The sequence below is a fragment of the Leptidea sinapis genome, chromosome 33, assembly GCF_905404315.1.
Source record: "Leptidea sinapis chromosome 33, ilLepSina1.1, whole genome shotgun sequence".
NCBI classification, from domain to species: Eukaryota; Metazoa; Arthropoda; class Insecta; order Lepidoptera; family Pieridae; genus Leptidea; species Leptidea sinapis.
Window position 1 is genome coordinate 6,704,672 of NC_066297.1, and position 18,833 is coordinate 6,723,504.

The window sequence follows — 18,833 nt, forward strand, 5'->3', positions numbered from 1 at the left end:
CGACGCACGCACACATGCACACGATTTACACGGCCGCTAAGCACTATTGGGAAGACGAAACTATTGAGGGAGTCTCTTTTGAATGGGTGGTAGTTTTTGACGTGCAATAAGTGATTTTAAATCCAATTTTGAATAAAAATATTTGAATTTGAATTGGATTTCAATTCTACGTAATAAGAGGGACTGCCTAAGTAAAAATTGAAATTTGGTATGAAATGTAATCCGATGTAATGTAATACGAAGTATTAACCGGCTATGTTTGAAAGCAAACAGTTGCGTAAAACGTAGAGGATTTCGGCAATCTCCGTTGTTTAGTCGAGTGAATCGCTTACTGAAGTAAAACTTCTTTAGGCGCGACTTGGGGGTAACTCAGAATTTTTTTCTGACGGACGTAACGCTCAGTACAAAAGTCAATTGAAAGAACTTTTTAAGCCATTATGATAATAAGATATTAAGTTCTTAAGATAATAATAATGATAATACTTAAGATATTAAGTTCTCAAGGAACTTTCATCCACGTAAAACCAGAGAGGAATAGACTTCACTGCGCAATATTTCCAGGATGTCACGACATTGGAAGTTCTTTATAAGGAAGGTGGTGATAGAAAGGTGGAAAGAAAGTTATTGCAAGCGAGCTAGCATTAACAAACACCAGCCAAAGGCGGGAGTTAATGTCACGAACTTAAAAAAGTTTGTTTAAATGTTATCTTAAACATATATGCAGGATTTTTTCACATAAAGGTATATGTTTTCATTTTTCAGTCGCCTCAATAAGCAATTGTGAATAAATATGTTGTAGCTTTCGTGTTTTCTATACTATATATGTGTATTGTATATACTGGTCCCGCCATGCGGGAACTTTCAGATATTAAGCTGAAAAGAACAGACTTTGATTAGCCAAAAGGCCGAGTAGCGATGCCGTCAAAAACACCTGGGTCTTCCGCGTAGGTCCTTACGGGCCTCGGGGTAACTGTTCGGGGCGATGGCCCCTTTCAGTAGTATAAACGCCGCCTGCAACTACAGACGGGTCACTGGGTGGGACCGGTTGGTCCGTGGTGTCATGTCCGGTGGTTTCTTGCTACAGTGCGATCAAGCCCGCGTAGTGTCGCGAGCGATCTGCGGACTGCAGCAGGTTTGTAGGTCCGTGGTTAGCTTTCTCCCGTCGCTCAGCGAGGTCAAGCCCGCCGGTAGTGTACCGGTGAGCGCCCATCAGCCCTCTTATGTCCGGCGGTCGTCGATGGTATGGCGCGATGCCACGCAAATGCTAGGATCGCGCTCCATCGGTGCGCGCGAACACAGAGGTGCTCAGGCGGCAAACGAAGTCATCCAGGCTCTCCATGCGCAGGTCTCTGGAGATGACCTGATTCCGTACGAAGCGTGGTGCTCCAGAGATGGTGCGAAGCGCCAGCGACTGCTGCGCTCGCAGCGACTTGCGACCCGTCTCGCTTGTCAGCGCGAACCATGCGGGGGCCGCATATGTGAGTCGCGAACGTACGCCTTGTATACGCACAGCTTCGTACGGAGTGGCAGGTGAGACGCCAGCACGGGGCGGAGAAGGTTCCGTGCGGCGCGCGTCTGGGCGACCACGTTCTTCACATGGGGCCGCATCCCGTTGATGGTCACACCAAGGTATTTAGCCTTCGGGGACCATTCGACGGGCTCGCCCATGAGTGACACCGGGGGCGGCAGTAAGCGCGCCCGCCCGATGGAAATCGCCTGAGTCTTCGCCACGTTGACCTTGAGTCTCCAGTCCTTCAGCCAGGTGGGAAGCGCGTCCAGTGCTCGCTGCATCTTCAGCGCTGCATGCGGGACATTCAGCGAGGTGGTAATGAACGCCGCGTCGTCGGCATACAGCGCTAAAATGGCGCCGTCGGCGACTGGGATGTCGTTCGTGTATCTGCTGTAGCAGACGGGCGACAGGCAGCTTCCCTGGGGCACACCGGCTCGGATGGGGCGCTCCGTGGACAGAGCGTCTTCAACCGCCACTTGAAAACGTCTGTCTTCCAAAAGGGTAGCCACAGTCTTAACTACTCGACGAGGAGTAGTAGAAGTAGACAGCTTATATACGAGGCCGGCATGCCAGACGCGATCGAACGCCTTCTCCATATCGAGGAATACTGCGACTGACTGTTCTCGCTTGTTGTAGGCGGTAGCGAGATGGTGCAGTACTCTCGTCACTTGTAAAGTGGTGGAGTGTTCGGCACGGAAACCGAACTGTTCGTCGCGTGGCTGAAGGTGAGGCGTGATGTGCAGCAACAGTAGCTTCTCAAAGACTTTCGAGGTGGTGGATAGAAGAGTGATGGGACGGTAACTCCCAGGCAGCATGATGTTCTTGCCTTGCTTGGGAATCAGGATGACTCGGCCGAGCTTCCACGACGATGGAATGTGCCCGGTACGGAGGATTCCATTGAAGAGCCGCGTCAGCGTCGCGATTGCTCGCGTAGGTAGGTGACGCAGCGCTTCGTTGGTGATTAGATCGGGGCCGGGGGCTTTACGTAGTCTAGTTCGTCGAATCATCCTTTGGACTTGTCCAGGGGAGAACACGACGGGATCTTCTGTCGGCGCTATCGGCGACTCGAAGTAATTCTTCAGATGTCGTTCGATAGTCTCTACGTGCTGCAAATCCGCAGTCGGGTTGGGTGTAAACTGCGTCTCCAGGTAGTCCGCAAATATCTCCGCTCGATCCTCAGCTTGGTAACGTGGGGTTCCGTCACTGGCCATGAGGGGTCTAATCGGAGAGGGCCTCCCGGAGAGTTCGCGGCAGAGGCGGTGCATGCCGGACCAGTCATCGCCGGCTCGCTCGATGGCGGATTGCCAGGATTCGACTGCGACTGTTTCCAGTGCGTTTGAGATCTTGGCAGCCAGAGCGTTCAGCCGCGTCTTCATGGTCGGGCACCGCAGGTTTTGCTATTGCCTTCGCAGCTTCCTCTTCTCGTCTATCATCGCTTGTATGTAGCTGGGGTTGTCTTCGAGTAGATGCAGCGTCGAGTCTGGACTCTGGAAGCGCATTGGACACTGTTGCGCTGAGGTCCGTGGCGAGTCGATCGACGTCTGCAGGGCTCTCTACTCTAAAGGACGGCGAATGTTCAGCCATGTGTTCGGCGAAGATTCGCCAGTCCTGGCGATGCTTCGGAGAAGGCAGCGATGTTGTCATCGGGGTTGTCTTCAGTGTCAAGAGGACTGCTTGGTGGTCGGAGATGAGGTGGTCATCCAGGACGTCTAGCGACGGTGCGGCGGCTAATCCGCGCGTGACGGCTATGCCGATGACGTCCGGCATGTGGGTCCTAGCACCTCGTAGCCGTGGCGGTCTGCATCGTCCAGGAGGCGTCTGCCATCCGGGCTCACAATGTTGGAGTTCCACGCCGTGTGTTTCGCATTGAAGTCGCCCCGCAAGGATCGTGGGCAGCAGCAAGTCCAGCAAGGTGTGGTCATCAAGCCACTGCAATTCGATTTTGCGGCGGCTTGTAAAAGGTGAACACACGGGTGGGCTGACGATCGATGCAGATCTACATGCCCAGGGCGTCCAACATCTGCAGTTGAGGTAATTCTAGTATTCCTCGAAACGATACTGGCAAGCGTCACTAGTATGCAATAAATTCTAATAGCGCGTCGTAATATTGAGCTAACGATGTAGTACCGACATCTCTGGGCGTTCATATAAACTAACGCGACCGACTAAACATGCGATATCTGATGGAATGCTATTAGTGATATGACCTGCAATAACGGACCGAGATACTACTCGTAATTAGTTATTTATAGAAAATCTATTACTTGGATTTTCATTGCAGTTTTTTATTACAGAACAAAAACTCGCGGTGATATTTTAGAAAAATAGATATGTATAATATATAAATTGTCTTTATAAATTCCAATGCGACTAAAAATAACTGATTTAAGAGATAATAATTTTTTTATATTATTTTGCTTAAAATTTGTGTAAGTATCAAAATGGAGCCATCCATTCGAACAACTCATGTTTGGTAAATCTTGTTCAACATACAGGTTGTGGTTCCATCTACTTTACAATTGATAACCTGCTCAACCCCAATAAATGCATATTAGGAAATTGACTTGAGATGTCACTCTTGTAAATCTAAAGAATTTGTTACTAAACAATCTGAAAAAAAAATGGTCACAAATTTAATTACTCCCAGAAATGAAGGATACCAAATTAAAAATAACAAATTATTATTTCACTTACCTTGATAATGTATTCGCTAATTATACCATCTTCATATTTATTTGTTGAAAAATAAAACATCATGTATGTGAGTAAAACACTATTTATTAAACGTAACTTCATTAATTACAACATAACTTCATTTCAAACTCGGGATCGGTCGCGCGGTAGAAAGTGTTTTGGTCAACGCCCTATTGGTCGCCTATCTCGCTGCTACAGTCGCGAACGAATATTACAGTGATTGACCAATAAAATTCTTTCTAACGTGTAACCTTACTATGTTACAATAAAATTAACTATTCAGTAAGAAAGATATGTTTCTTAAATAAATAATAAATATAAAATCACTAATCAGGCAGTTGATGAGCTGACTTTTTAATAATTTAAATGCTTGCCATTTGCTATAATCCGGTCACGAAGTGGAAAGATTTTAGGTCATTGAACTCATTGTCCAGGTGTAGCAACAATCTTGGTACCCCAAACAAACTCCCAGAAGTATTAGGAAGGAGAGGAGGTTGCTGCGGTTTCTGGAGGAATATATTTATTCCCGCACACGTAAATTAGACGCGCAGGCGTCGAGTGGCGGAAATTAGCCCGATTATACCATACCATATCATTGAACTGGGGTTGCACGCACCTTGGTACATTCGATACAGCGATCTCTATCGGGACCTAAACATCGACATAGGTTAGAATATATTGATAGATTTTCTGTTTCGCGACCGTATTTAAATCTTGCATATTTAGAGTTTTCTTTCAAGTTCTAATACTGCATGTGATAAATGTATTTTGCAAAGCGATCCAATAAAATAATACCCAATTTCATTATCTCTGGACCTGACATCGATGACGTCACATCGTCGCTTTGTTACGGTGTGCATAACATGCTACTCGGATATTAACTTTATTTATATGCATATAATTCTTATGTACGTGTGTTGACAGTGAACTCCACCTAAACGGTTGGACCGATTTTGGGTGTGTTCAAGTGGATTCGAGGATGGTTTAGATTCACAATTGAACCAACTCCTCAGCGGCTGGACCGATTTTGATGATTTTTTGTGTGTTTGTGATTAGTAGAAAGGTCATTGTATCGCACAATAAGGACGTATCTTCGAATACAAAATTTTGTACTTACAAAGAAATAAATATAATAAAATAAAATGATAGTTTTATTACTTTGTTAGGCTAATAAATGGTTTCCTTTAATATCAGTACAAGGCTAAAATAACTTTTTAAATAAGGAAGCGAACACCTTTCTACTAATCTCATACCAAATGTTAGGAATAATGGGAGTGTTTAATATAAAAATTTTGGATACTTCTCATTTGATTTTTACAAAATTATTTATGTAATTTTACTAATTAGGTAACATGCTTTCAATATCAGTTCAAATTTTTTTGGTATCTGTAACAGTTACTGAATAATCGCCTGATCACACTTTACGGTTACAGCCTGATGTAAACTATCCAAATTGATAAAATATTATTTCGAGTGAGATAAGACATTATGTATAAACAGATAAATCATAATTACTTGAAACAGAAACTTAACTGTTGTCATTTACTAACAAAACACAAATCACTAACTTCTAACTCTCAACTTTTTCTTAAAGAACGGATTTATAGGTGAAGGCGTCGACGGTTTTAGATTAGTTTTTGACGGAATCTTGGTGCCGTCGTAAGGTATGTTCGGACTCTGTCGAACACTCTTGTAATAATCTCCAGTTCCCTGCATACAATTATTCTTCAGTACAAATTTCACCTTTTTTGGTGTACTCATACTATCAGTAAGCTTTTTCTGATAATTTTTAACTTTCCCCCCAACATTCTTAGTAATACACTTATTTACTTTTCTTAAAGTATCTTTCTTAACCATTTCGCTTTTAGTGCTATTATCTTTACTTTTATCTTTATCAACTACTTTTGATTTGTCACTGACACTATTTCTTTCTTTAACTATTTTATCTTTTTTAATTGTTTCTGTGTTATTATTGACAACACTTTTTGTTTGTTTATTTTTTCCCACTATTACAGAACTAATTTTCTTCGATTTATCACATTTTGTTTTTCTATCATCAGTTTTGGAAGTTTTCTCTACTGTTGGTTCAATTCTTTTCATTTTAGAATTGACTTCTTTCTTTTCCGTGTTATTTTGTTTAACATTAATTTTAGGCTTTTTAACAACGACATCAACTTTTTCACTGTCTCCTTTACGTTTTTTGGCACGTTTGCGTTTCTTCTTCACTTCCGTATTCTGAAACACATTTTTTTTTATTATTCATATTTAAAAAAAGAGTACAATGAAAACTTAAGTCTAAAATGCGCCACAGAAACCTGTGCAGGTTTTTGCGTGGTGCAAATGCATCACTTCGCTCACAACGACTGTACTTAAGAAGTATTTATATCAATATTTTATTTTTATACATAAGAAGGTATAATGTTAAATGACAAAAGATGAAAAAAAATACCTATTACATCCCCATTTTCTCTTAGTGTATACTGCATATTTTTAAATGCGTATTTACACGAATTTTTCTTATGCGTATTTTCACGAATAGGTCTTCAGGTAAGTTATTTAATATGTTAGGTAGCATGTATTCCCACGTCCTTTTGCCATACACATTTACATACCTAGGTAAAATATATCTGGTTTGATTAACCCCGGTAATATATAATGATAAAAAGATAATGTAGAACAAACATTACAGAAATGTATCCAAGAAATGGAAAAAGGCACAGAGAATTAAATAGCAAAAAACGGAGGGTTAGATGAAGTCTATATCTCAGGACAATCTAACCTGATTAATGATCTAATCACGAAAAATAATATTAAGGCTAAAATTAATTGTGTAAGAAGGTGAAAGAAAAACGTTTTCCTATTTTTTTAATTTATGACGAAATGCAAATAAAAAACAAAATCTTGATATTAAAGTTAATAAACAGATCTTGCATTTACTTAGGCGTTTATTACGGAACAACTATAACATATACTATTTTATAAAGTCATCACCTATTTGCATTTTCTTTAATTATTGCTTGAACATTGTATACTAGTTAAATTCAAATATTTTTATTCAAAATAGCATATGATATATCTTATTGACAGTCAGAAACTACCACCCATTCAAGTATGCTTCAGACCTGAGAAGAACGGGTGCAAGAAACTGCAGCAGGCTTCTTTTTTTTTCATAAAAATATCGTAATAATAATGTAATGTTTATTATTTAATAGCCTGAGGGAGGTCGCTCCATTACCAATCCGTGGTATCATTAAGAGAGTCATTTATGTTATAACCTTTACCACACAAACGTTTTTAACTATTCTTTTAAATTTCGTAATTTGTTTTGTACATTTTCTGGTATTACAACATGTAAAAGAATATAAATCGCCCAATAAATGACTTACTAACTCGACTTAACCGAGTAGTAGGCATAACAAGTTTATGTTTCTTCCTCGTATTAACATTTTAACTGTCGCAGTTTCAATCAAATTCACTAATGTGCCTATGTACATACATAACATTATCAAGAATATATTGAGACGCAACATAATATAACAGAATATATTTCTTTAAATTTTACTCTCAATGATTCTTTAGGACCTTGGTTAAAAACAGCGTGAATAGCCCTCTTCTGCAGCACAAAGATTGTGATAATATCGGCTGCATTGCCCCATAGATAAATACCATAGGAATAATATACTATGGAAATAACTAAAGTAAACTAAGGGCCATATATCTATGTCAGTTAACTGTCTAATCTTTTTAACCGTGTATGCTGCAGAAGTAAGTCTATTAGCCAATCCTTCAATATGTAGTGATAGTCCACTAAAACATTATCAATCAACATGATGTTACTTCTACTGTTACGACTTAATCTGGGGGCACGGCCGTATCATCATTTTCTCAATGCACTTCAGGCCATTTTCGACCCTCTATTACTTCGTTGTGCACTAAACAATCTAATTTAATATTATAATATTACTAGCTGACCCGACAGACGTTGTACTGTACATAATAAATAAAATACTGCTTTTTATGTATTTGTCAATAATTTTTCATAACATCAAGAATTATTTCGTAAAATATGCTCCCTGTTGTTATAATGAAATTGTTTCACAGCAGAACTGTCAAACCGTGCGTCAATAAATTCTCTCACAGAAAATATGTCCATTCAAAACAAATATTGGAAATAAAAATAATTAATTATTGGTCCCAAATCGAAATAAAAAGTATCCTATCTCTCAAGTTGGACTAAACTGCACTCCATGAAGTGATCCCCCATTTAAATCCGTGCATTAGTTTAGGAGTCCATCGCGGACAAACAATGTGTCTCGATATTTATATATATTAAGATGTATTGCTTGTGAGATACACTGTGTTTTTAATAAAAATAAAATAGAAAAGAAACATTGTATTTTCATGCGATGGCCAAGTTAATCTATTTATATAAAACATAAAATATTTTTAATATTGATATGGTCACTATAACATGTTGTTAGTTTAGTTAAATACTTTATAACTTAATACAGAAGAACTCTTAATAAGTTAAAAATTAAGAACTCTATATAAACCGAATTGGTATTACATGGATCTCACAACTTTGTATAGTATAAGAACAAGTTGCAAGACTTGTTTTTTTTTTTTATAAAATACCTTCTTGATGATAAATACTTACACTATCTGTTTTTGTGTCTGTCTGTAGATCCTCCACGATACTCAACCCGGCTCTACTCTTAGCAAGCAAACGTTTCCTGTGTTTGCGGCGAAGACCTTTAATTAAAAAATAGAAATTTAACATCATATAAACTAACAGCCGTTTTCAATAACCTATCTATCCTTAGTTTAACTTACTAGAGGTAGACAAATCTATACTTTTACGCTTACTTACATTTCAAGAACCTATCGACATAACTATAGAAAGATAAGATCTTGTCATTAAACAATGATAGCATATAAAGCGGGTTGGGTACAAATTTTGATTTTGACACTGACAGGAGAATCTTAAAGGGTAAGATAATATTTATGGAGATTGTTAATATTTGTTTTTATTCCAGTAAAAGAAATGATTGCTCAGTTACGACCCTTTCACTATTCTACAGATCCCGATCTTGAAGTGATAACTTCTTATGGCACTTATGGTTCACCCGAACCGCTTCGTAACGTAACGCGTTACGACGCCAGTCTGTCTGGCTTCCCTTTCTCTCACGCATACGACAGCGGTAGACAGGCTCCGCCCCTCTCACTCTAACCAATTGTTACTATTATAGGATTAAATAATGATACTAATAATGTACATACACAATATTCAAGAATTGTAACTAAGAATAAAATATATTTAAAGATTTTATGAATAACCGTTCCTTATATAATCATATTAATATACATACAATTTAATAGTAACCTATGCTTTTCTCAATTTAAACAATTTCAATATTAAATAGCTCAACTTACATTAGTTTAAGTTGTCACTTCTGTCCGGCGTCCCGAGACACACAGGTTTTTTTGTAATAAATAACCGGGGGTTAATTTATTAATATATCGTTCATGATATTGGTACCTCTCATCGCCAGCTCATCTGAGTCCACGACCAGTTTCTTCTCCAGGGTGTTGAGCGACTGTATTGCTTCCAGCTTATCTTTGGCTCGCAGTGGCGACTCCACACCTTCGGCATCCCAAGTCCTCACTGCGAGGGGGTACTTGTCGCGGGACAGATCCTCGAATCTGTTGGAATAATATATTTTTTTATGGAAAAGAAGGACAAACGAGCGTACGGGTCTCCTGATGTTAAGTAATCACCGCCGCCCACATTCTCTTGCAAGACTAGACGAATCTCACAGGAGCGTTGCCAACTTTAAGGAAGGTGTACATGTCGCATCGTCCCGGAAACACCGCACAACGAAACTCATTCCACAGCTTTGCGCACGCCACACATCCAGTAGTGGGGATGATATTCTAATTTGTGGCGTGTCATGGGAAGGTGGAATAGTACCTTAGATCATTTTTACGTCTAGTTAGACTGTGACAGCTGTGAAAAAAACCTCGAAAAAAAATTGAGGTTGACAATTTACCCCTATTTTGAACAATGCTATGCAATGAACACTAACACAAAATGACATAAAAATCGCGAGTGTAAGACATATCTTGTCACGCACACTAAAGTAATAAATTTAACTTTATACGAACATTTCGTAAATTCAGTAATTTAAAAGAAATATTTGTTGTAGTCAAAAGCGCTTAGTTTAAGCCTAATTAATTAAAGTTTATTTGACTTTGACTTTAAACCTATAATTTGAGCAAGAAGCTGTTACTCACCGTTGGAGGCACTGGCGCGCCCGCTTGTATGAACTGGATGAGGCGCTGCTCATCAGCTCCTTGATCCTGGCGGCCAGAAGCCGCGCTGGTACCGGCAGTGGCGTGAGCACCACGTCCACGTGACCAGCCCGGGGATCCAGCGCCGTCGACCTGAAGTCATCATTCATCGATGTGTCCAGCAACATCCAAATAGACTTGTTTACAAAAAAGCATAAAGGACTATTGTATTTATTTATTTAATAGTAGTGCATATTATTGATAAGTTGTATTTTTTTTTCTTTTTTACAGACAAAACATACACTTTGAAGAATACCGCGTTAGATTCGGGATGGGGGAGGGGGTTGAGGAAAATCATATGATATCTCAGCAAGGGAAAAAGGGGGCTAGAAAAATGCCTCACGTAATTAATGGATGCCCCCCAACTAGGATAAATAGATCACAATATTCAAACATACATATTCTCAACTTCAACTTCATCTTCACCATTCTCATCGTCCGACTGCAATTCCAGAGCTTCGGGTCCACCGGCCGGACAACCCATCTAGAATAAAATTTGTGGGTTGAAAGTTAGTGAAAATTTTAGGGTCAGACTATATAGCGTCGCTATATGAATAGTTAAGTACTCCAATCAAGAGGAGGACAAACGAGCCTACATGTTACCTGATGTTATGTGACCACCGCCGCCCATATTCTCCTGCAACACCACAGGAATCATAGAACTGGGCTTGCTAGACTTTTATAAAACCGCGTTATCGCGCCTTTTCTTCAAGAAAGTTCATTCCATAGCTTGGCTTCTGGCATTCAGATGATGGGGGAGATATCCAAGTTTGTGGCGTATTTATGGGAAGGAATTCGGCGGCAGGAATTAGGTCAAACTGCTCTTTTCGGAACGCTCGCCGAGATACATTCTCGAGGTAGAAGACAGACGTCTCGTCTATCGATTTCGACTCTCTGGTACATGGAAACTTGTTTCATTGACATTGCTTTTAACTGAGTCATACCTGTCTCCAAGCTTCAAAAGCACTTGTGTACTTCAAGCCTGGCTCACTCTGTTTCATGAGATCATTGAGGAGCTGCCTTGACGAGATGCTCAGAGTCAGGTTGTCGCCACAGACTTGGAGGAGGAACGGCTCCAAGAGTTCCACAAGGCTCTCCTCGGGGATCTTGCCTTTGGATACCTGGAAATTGAATTGAACTGAAGATTCAATTGAACATTGGAATATCTAGATTTTAGCAATTAATCTCCGGGTATCCCTTATCCCCTGAGCATAAAAATAATAGGGATGGCAACTAAGGGCCGTTATCAGTGGGAGGCTTCTTGGCACAGGATGCCCGCTAGATTATGGGTACCACAATGACGCCTCTTTCTACCGTAATGTATTATTTCGTTTACTGTGTTTCGTTTATTTGGGTTAGAGAAATTACTGGGCAAATGAGACATAACATCTTCGGTCTAAACGCGACGATCACAATTGCAGTGCTACTCAGAACTTTTGGGTTTTTCAAGAATCCTGAACGACCTGCTCGTCACGTCATTGTCATTAAAAAAAATGTAAAATCTACCTACCTTAGACAACTCTTCTAGATAACACTCTGTTAGATGTTGTATTAATGAACTTGCATTCCTCGCGTAGTGCGGGGTTTTTCTTGAGAGTAGCCCTGAAAATAATAGTTGTTAGTAAGTGTTAGGTTCTGCTGAGTGATACATAGCAAACTCAACGACATCAACATCAAATGATTAGGCCGTTTTTATTAGATAGACGCGATGACTACGCACAATGCTTCCTGTCTCTTTCGCGCCTATCTCTAATGCCTATATCCTTCCTTGTCTTCCACATGTGTGCGCGGGGGGTAAAATATTGAACGCATAATGCGAGTACGCCACGCGCCTAATTCATTCATTAACATCAAGCCTCCTCCACAGTTCGGTTTTCAAGGAACTTTCTTCCATGAACTTCCTTGTGTGATTTTTTCAGGACATAAGACACAGGACACTTGCAAATCTGGTACAGATTTGTAAGTGTCCAGTCAAGAGCGACATCTCAAGTCTTCAAAATGCATATATCCCCAATATTTGCATTTTGAAGATTAAGCAGGTTATCTGCTGTAAAGTAGATCCTGTAGATGAAGCCACAACCTGAGAGTTGAACACGCATACAAGATTTTATCAACGATACGGCACTCGAACGGTTGGCTCAGTTGGAAAGAACGCTCGCACGGAAAGCGAAAGGTCGCGGGTTCAAGTCCCGCATCGTTCATAAATTTGTTTTTAGTTTAAATTGTGTAGTTAATCCCAGAACTGTAGATCTAACTAGTCGTTTGTATCATACTAGATACAAGAAGTAGATTTTTTTATGATCGCTGTTGTAGCTTCATGTGTAAGCTATATTATTGTAAAGTTTCATCAAAATCTATTCAGTAGATTTTGCGTTAAAGAAGTTCAAACATACATCCAGACATACAAACTTTCACATTTATAATATTAGTAGTTTTGAACCTATTTTAAAGTCGGAAAAAGTAGAGCTCTGAGAAGAACATACAAGAAACTCAAATGCCACTCTTTTCAATCAAATAGAGTACTTTACAATGGCTGTAATATACATAACTAAGTATTAGAAAAGTGCAGCATCCAATAAATTTATTGAGTTTAAATAATATCAAATATTTCATATTAAACTTTATAAATAAATATAATTTATCATATATTTGTGTGTTTGTGTAAGGATGCATCAAGGTTGTGATTACTGTCATAATAATTAGTAATCGCACCCAACAACTACAATGATTTATTAATTATTACAGGTCGACCTGGAGCCAAAAGCAGCACCCATTCACGAGTTGATGATGGGGCAGCAATATACAGTATTAGAGAACTTAAGGGCATTCCGTTACAGGTCAGAATCAAGCTTATAAATAAAAACATTAACAGACCGTCATCATTGGACAACATATCGGCATATAGCTTGCAGCTGTCCACATCCCACTCCATGCGCTGCAAACATCTGAAACTGCCACGCAAGTACCGACGGACGAGCTGGAAAAAGAAAAATATTTAGAGCTACGATTAAATGTTTTTTTTTGATGAAAACTCCATATAGTTTGGACTAGTAGTTCTCATTTAAAAAAAATTATGAACATTCATGTTTTTGTGGATGATGTAATTTTAGTTTGTGTCTGGCTTTTTAGGAGTTTTCATTTAGGTTGATTATATATTATTATTAGCTGACCCGGCAAACGTGTTTTGCCATATAAATTATTTTTAGAGTTAGACCGTTTCTTGGACATTGCAACATTACTTAATTTTTCTAAAATAAAAGTAGCCTAAGTTACTCCTTATAAGGTCTGTTTTAATTATTTTTTAGTGGTTTTTATAGTTTAAGTTTATAATTTTGGTTAACTTATAGTTTTAATCTAATATTTTATGTTAAAATTACTTGTTTGTTAAAGTTATTATTTTATAAACTATGACCTATTTTAGCAGTGTAATTACGTTGCCAATAAAGTTTATTATTATTATTACATCAGTCATCAGCCAAAAAAATGTCCCGTCGATATTGGTCCAGCCATTTCTAGCTAACAAACGTTCTTCACAATATTTCACTGTCTCACAAGAACATGAAGTAGAGTTAGAACATCATATTTTCGGATTCGATTCCTTTTTTCCGTTCCCTACTACTTAAAATGATTATTGAATATTACTTGGCACCAACTTAAACCCTATCAATAGGTATTATATCATACAAATTATAAAAGTATTTTATTAATATTAAAGGTATTAAGTTTGAAAAAACTGTGTATTAAATTAAATCTCTATTTAGTTATTTTATACTTTATAATTTTTGAAGTCAGTTTTTTCTACATTTTGTTTTGTGTACTATATTAATTCCTTTTTGTTGTCGGCGTCCCTTTTTAACCTTTCCGGATCGGCGCGCTCCGCCGCTCGATGTACACCTTAGATCGGCAAGTGTTCGGCGTTTGCGCAGCGTTTTACCCGTGCGTATTATTTAACGTGTAGTTATAAAATGCTTATAACTAGGGTGATTTCAGTGACTGTCGCTGAAAGCTATTCTAACAAGCTATAAGACCATATATAAATTATTCATATTGTCTTTGTTTTTTATTTCACACAGTTTTTTCATTCGACAATAAGTGTAAAAATAGGTATATTTTTAAATAAATATTGTTATTATTGTTAATTACTTGTTTTATTTATTTCCTTTTATGTTTTTGTAATGAACATTATATGTTCATTATAAAAATTAAGCCAAACTCTCCACAAAGAACAATCTTCGTGCAAAGTCTTGATAACGACCGCTCGCTGCGCCGCCCGGGAACAAGTGAACACATAAGTGCTTTGTCCGTAAAGCTATGACGTCGAATATTGGTGGCCTTGAATCGTATCGGATCGAAATGTGTATTGGACTTCACTCGTTCATAACTGCGTAGGCAAATAAACCATCTTGTACACCTAATAAGGGTGAAAACTGGATGAGGTAAAAGAGTGCCCCGCGGCACAGCCACTCTCATTGTTTTTTGAATTACCAGTGCCAGATGCGGAAAGGTTAATATATATTATAAGTAATTAAAGAAATCCATATATTTACCATCAGGAACTTATCATAGCGGTGTTGATCTAACCCATACCACTCCAGAGCCAGCACCTTGAATCCCGCTTTTGTCATCAGCACTGCATATTTGAATTGGTCATTTGGGAACAGGTCTAAAGTATTAGCAATACTTTCACATAAGTCTTCCTGAAATAAATATGAACAGAATTATACATTTAGCTTCAAATCCAATCAAGTCATTTATTTGCAAAGATTATGTGGGTACATTGGTGTTACATTATAATTATAGGTGCTTACAATCTGCCGTGTGTAGTATATGCAAATAAACAACATAAAACGACATTATTCATAAATGTGCATCCTTAGATCAAGGATTGGTCTCTGCTGCGCTCCAACTAGATACCACACTACCTAAGAACAATAGGTCTTTTATTACGGCAAATATTAGATGCTTGTGTGTACATCTTGACACTCAATGGCATCTTTCAAATTTTGTAACATACGCTTCATGTTATTTTCATTGAAATTAATTAAATACAAAATACTTATAATATGTGATCCCAGTGTCTTTCTTATAGTATTATTTTTACTATGTTTTACTACACAAGCCGGAATTTTAGTTGCCGCACTTTGTGACTACACCTGCGGTATCTAGTAGAGCTCAGAGGAGACCAAATCTTCATTCAAATTTTCGAGAGCATACTATCCATTAAATCTAAAGTGAAACTGAGAGGCACTACGATTGTGCTCGTCACCTTGAGACATAAGATGTTAAGTCTCATTTGCCCAGTAATTCCATCCTTTACAAAGTAGCCTCCCACTGGTAAGTAAGTATTAAATTAGTAATTAATATTGTCAAACATTATTACTATGTAATTTTTGTATATCTAAAAAAATTTTTATTTCTTTCTTACCTGCACTAATGGTTTATCAGACATCCACATTGCGTAAAACAAACCTTTCCAGACTCTAATGAAGTCATCCTCTTTAAAAGCTGTAATTAATAAAAACTTAATTTTATAACAAATTTAAACACAAAAGATCAACTGTATGTATATTTGTAACTATTGACCTTGCCATAAACTAAGGAAAAAATATTTATAACCCATGCATACTCTATGGTTGGCTCAGTTGGAAAGAGCACTTGGATGGTTCCCAAGGGTTTGAGTGCCACATCTGTCAGTAATCATCATCAAGTCTGTAATCAATGTATACATGTGCCTTTTATGGAATATTGAGTGGGCCTGCAGATAATAAAGTATTATTCCTTTTTTCTTCTATTTCTATAAGAAGGCATACACTCTCCAACTATCTCTGTGGTAATTCCCTCATGACTGAGAATCAAGTTTATTGTTGATAAGGATGCTGGCACAGTGATACATCCTAAGATCTGCCTCCATCAGTGACTACACTCTATAACTCTTAACCAGCCTTTTAAGGAACCAATATCATATTATTATGAGACCACAGGAAAAGCAAGTTCATACCAAACTTTGATACAATGTGGTAGATCCTAAATCCCACTGTGGAAGAATACCACACAACCAGGTGAGGGTGATAGGTAATAAAAATTTGTTAAAGGTGTTTCTATTATCTTAGTTCACCAACGTAAAATATAATTAAGGTTATGTTGACAATAACAAAATAGCACTTTTGAGGTTATTCCAATGTGCGACGTAAGAAATCATACACACTTTTAACACCATAACTCACCGTAATTCTTGTCGAAACAATTAGTTAACCATTTCTTCAGTGATTTAAGCACACGGTCACGGGTTTTTTTATCATTACCAGAAAGTAGCAATGCAAACTTAAACTCTTGTGCTACCACCAAGACTTTCTCCTTTTTTGGTTTTACCATCGGTTTCTTTTTTAGCTTTTGTTGCTTTATGTTCTTTTTATCAACAGATTTCATTTTTATTTTTCACAATTCAATTTGTGTAATTATATTAACGATAAACACCAAAAAGAGCATGCGTATTCAGTACTGCGATTTGCGTCGTATTCAGATTTGAGATTTCAGATTTTTTACTTGTTTAATGTCAAATGTCAACATTTATTTTTCTCACAATGACACTTGATAGGCTGTGACTGATAAATATGTGCCGATTTCAACATCCCAGAGGACTTACATTTTAAATTCGCTTTGATTATAATAATAACATCTACAGATCGTGCATGGTCTCAAGCCACTTTACCATACAGTTTGGTGTTTATCAGTTCATAGTGCGCAGCCATTGGATACCATAATTATTGTAATTCATGTACCAGGTAACTCAGAGATTGCGTATTTGAACGAAGCTAACTATACTTGGCTTGGAAAATTTTGAATATTTGCAATAAATATTGCAAATATTCAAAATTTTCCAGCCGGGCTAGGATGTGCACCACGAGTAAATAATCTCTTCTACACATTTTCTCGTCGTATCTCGACATGTCTATTGAAGCTAACACGGCTATACCTTTCCACATCGGACAGTGCCCGCAGGCACTTGAAATTACAAACACACAAGAGTTCGGCAGTGCCGCACGGCACTCTTTTACCTCACCCAGTTTTCACCTTAATTACGTGTTTGTACACGGTTTGGTTTATTTTCCTATGCAATTATGAACGAGTGAAGTCCTATACACATTTCAATCCGTTACGATTCAAGGCCACCAATATTCGACGTCATAGCTTTACGGACATAGCATTTTTGTGTTCCCTTTTTCCCGGGCGGCGCAGCGAGCGGTCGTTATCAAGACTTTGCACGAAGATTGTTCTTTGTGGAGATTTTGGTTTTTATTTTATAATGAACATAAAATGTTTATTACAAAAACATAAAAGTAAGTAAATAAAACAAGTAATTACCATTGAAAATAATAATTTATTCTAAAATATACCTATTTTTACACTTATTGTCGAATGAAAAGTCTGTGTGAAATAAAATAAAAACACAATATGAATAATTTATGCATGGTCTTATAGCTTGTTTCAATAGCTTTCAGTGACAGTCACTCAAATCACCCGAGTTTTAAGCATTTTATTACTACACGTAAAATAATACGCACGGGGAGAACGCTGCACGAGCGTCGAACGCATGCCGATCTAAGGCGAACATTTTGCGGCGGAGAGCGCCGATGTGGAAAGGTCAATTGTCAAAAAGCATGGGACGCACTTCTTTATAAGTCTTTTGATGACATGTGCTGATAGAACAGAGCGTGCTCATCTTTTGGCCGTGACACAAAATGAGTCGAGCTTTTGGTTACAAGCGTTGCCTTCTGCGCCGATTGGAACGCTACTTGACAATATTATGACATTGTCAATATGCGTATCACTTCGGCTAGGTATAAAACTGAATGAACCACATCAAAGAAGATGTAGCGTTCAGAACAAAAAAATATCGGCGAACAGCTAAATCTCTATTTTCAACAAACGTACGCACACTAAAATAAAGTGACTGACCTATCGAGAGTCTAAAACGTAGCTGTCATGCAAAGGTACTAAAATGTAAATATTCTAAGATACTAAAGTAATAAACCTGCAGTTTAATGCGTGGTCTAACAGCAAGAAGTTTCAATTTACGGCCGTTTTCAATGTTAAAGTTAATGCATGGGACCTCAGAAGATATGCATACTTTTATAGTGAGACTTACAATGTGCCACCATAAAAATAAAACTAACTTGTCATTAATTTGTCTTTTGTTATGCCTTGTAATAAGGACAAAAAAATGTACTAATACTTGAGATGTTGTTTTTTGTACGTATAAAATAAAATCGAGACGAAT

General features: G+C 38.1%; 1 protein-coding gene and 1 pseudogene across 1 annotated transcript; both read right to left on the reverse strand.

The window, feature by feature from the left end:
* Positions 1-788: 788 nt before the first annotated feature.
* LOC126974811 (U2 spliceosomal RNA) lies at positions 789-917 on the reverse strand (annotated as a pseudogene).
* A 3,353-nt stretch (positions 918-4,270) lies between these two features.
* LOC126974796 (ribosomal RNA processing protein 1 homolog) lies at positions 4,271-17,085 on the reverse strand. The gene is made up of 11 exons (XM_050822475.1): positions 16,780-17,085; positions 15,981-16,060; positions 15,103-15,252; positions 13,430-13,532; positions 12,066-12,157; positions 11,500-11,676; positions 10,954-11,039; positions 10,499-10,648; positions 9,744-9,907; positions 8,862-8,956; positions 4,271-6,439 (listed from the first exon to the last, which is right to left on the reverse strand). Exons 1-11 carry the CDS (start codon positions 16,979-16,981, stop codon positions 5,768-5,770), a joined length of 1,971 nt encoding a protein of 656 aa, XP_050678432.1. The 5' UTR covers positions 16,982-17,085; the 3' UTR covers positions 4,271-5,767.
* Positions 17,086-18,833: the final 1,748 nt, after the last annotated feature.

Excerpts from the sequence above, each read along its gene's own strand:
- LOC126974796 (XM_050822475.1), bottom strand. The coding sequence starts at position 16,981 with ATGAAATCTGTTGATAAAAAGAACATAAAGCAACAAAAGCTAAAAAAG. Across the intron at positions 11,677-12,065 it reads ATCTAGAAGAGTTGTCTAAG|GTATCCAAAGGCAAGATCCC; the intron begins GTAGGTAGATTT and ends TTCAATTTCCAG. Across the intron at positions 6,440-8,861 it reads CAGACACAAAAACAGATAGT|AATACGGAAGTGAAGAAGAA; the intron begins GTAAGTATTTAT and ends AATGTGTTTCAG.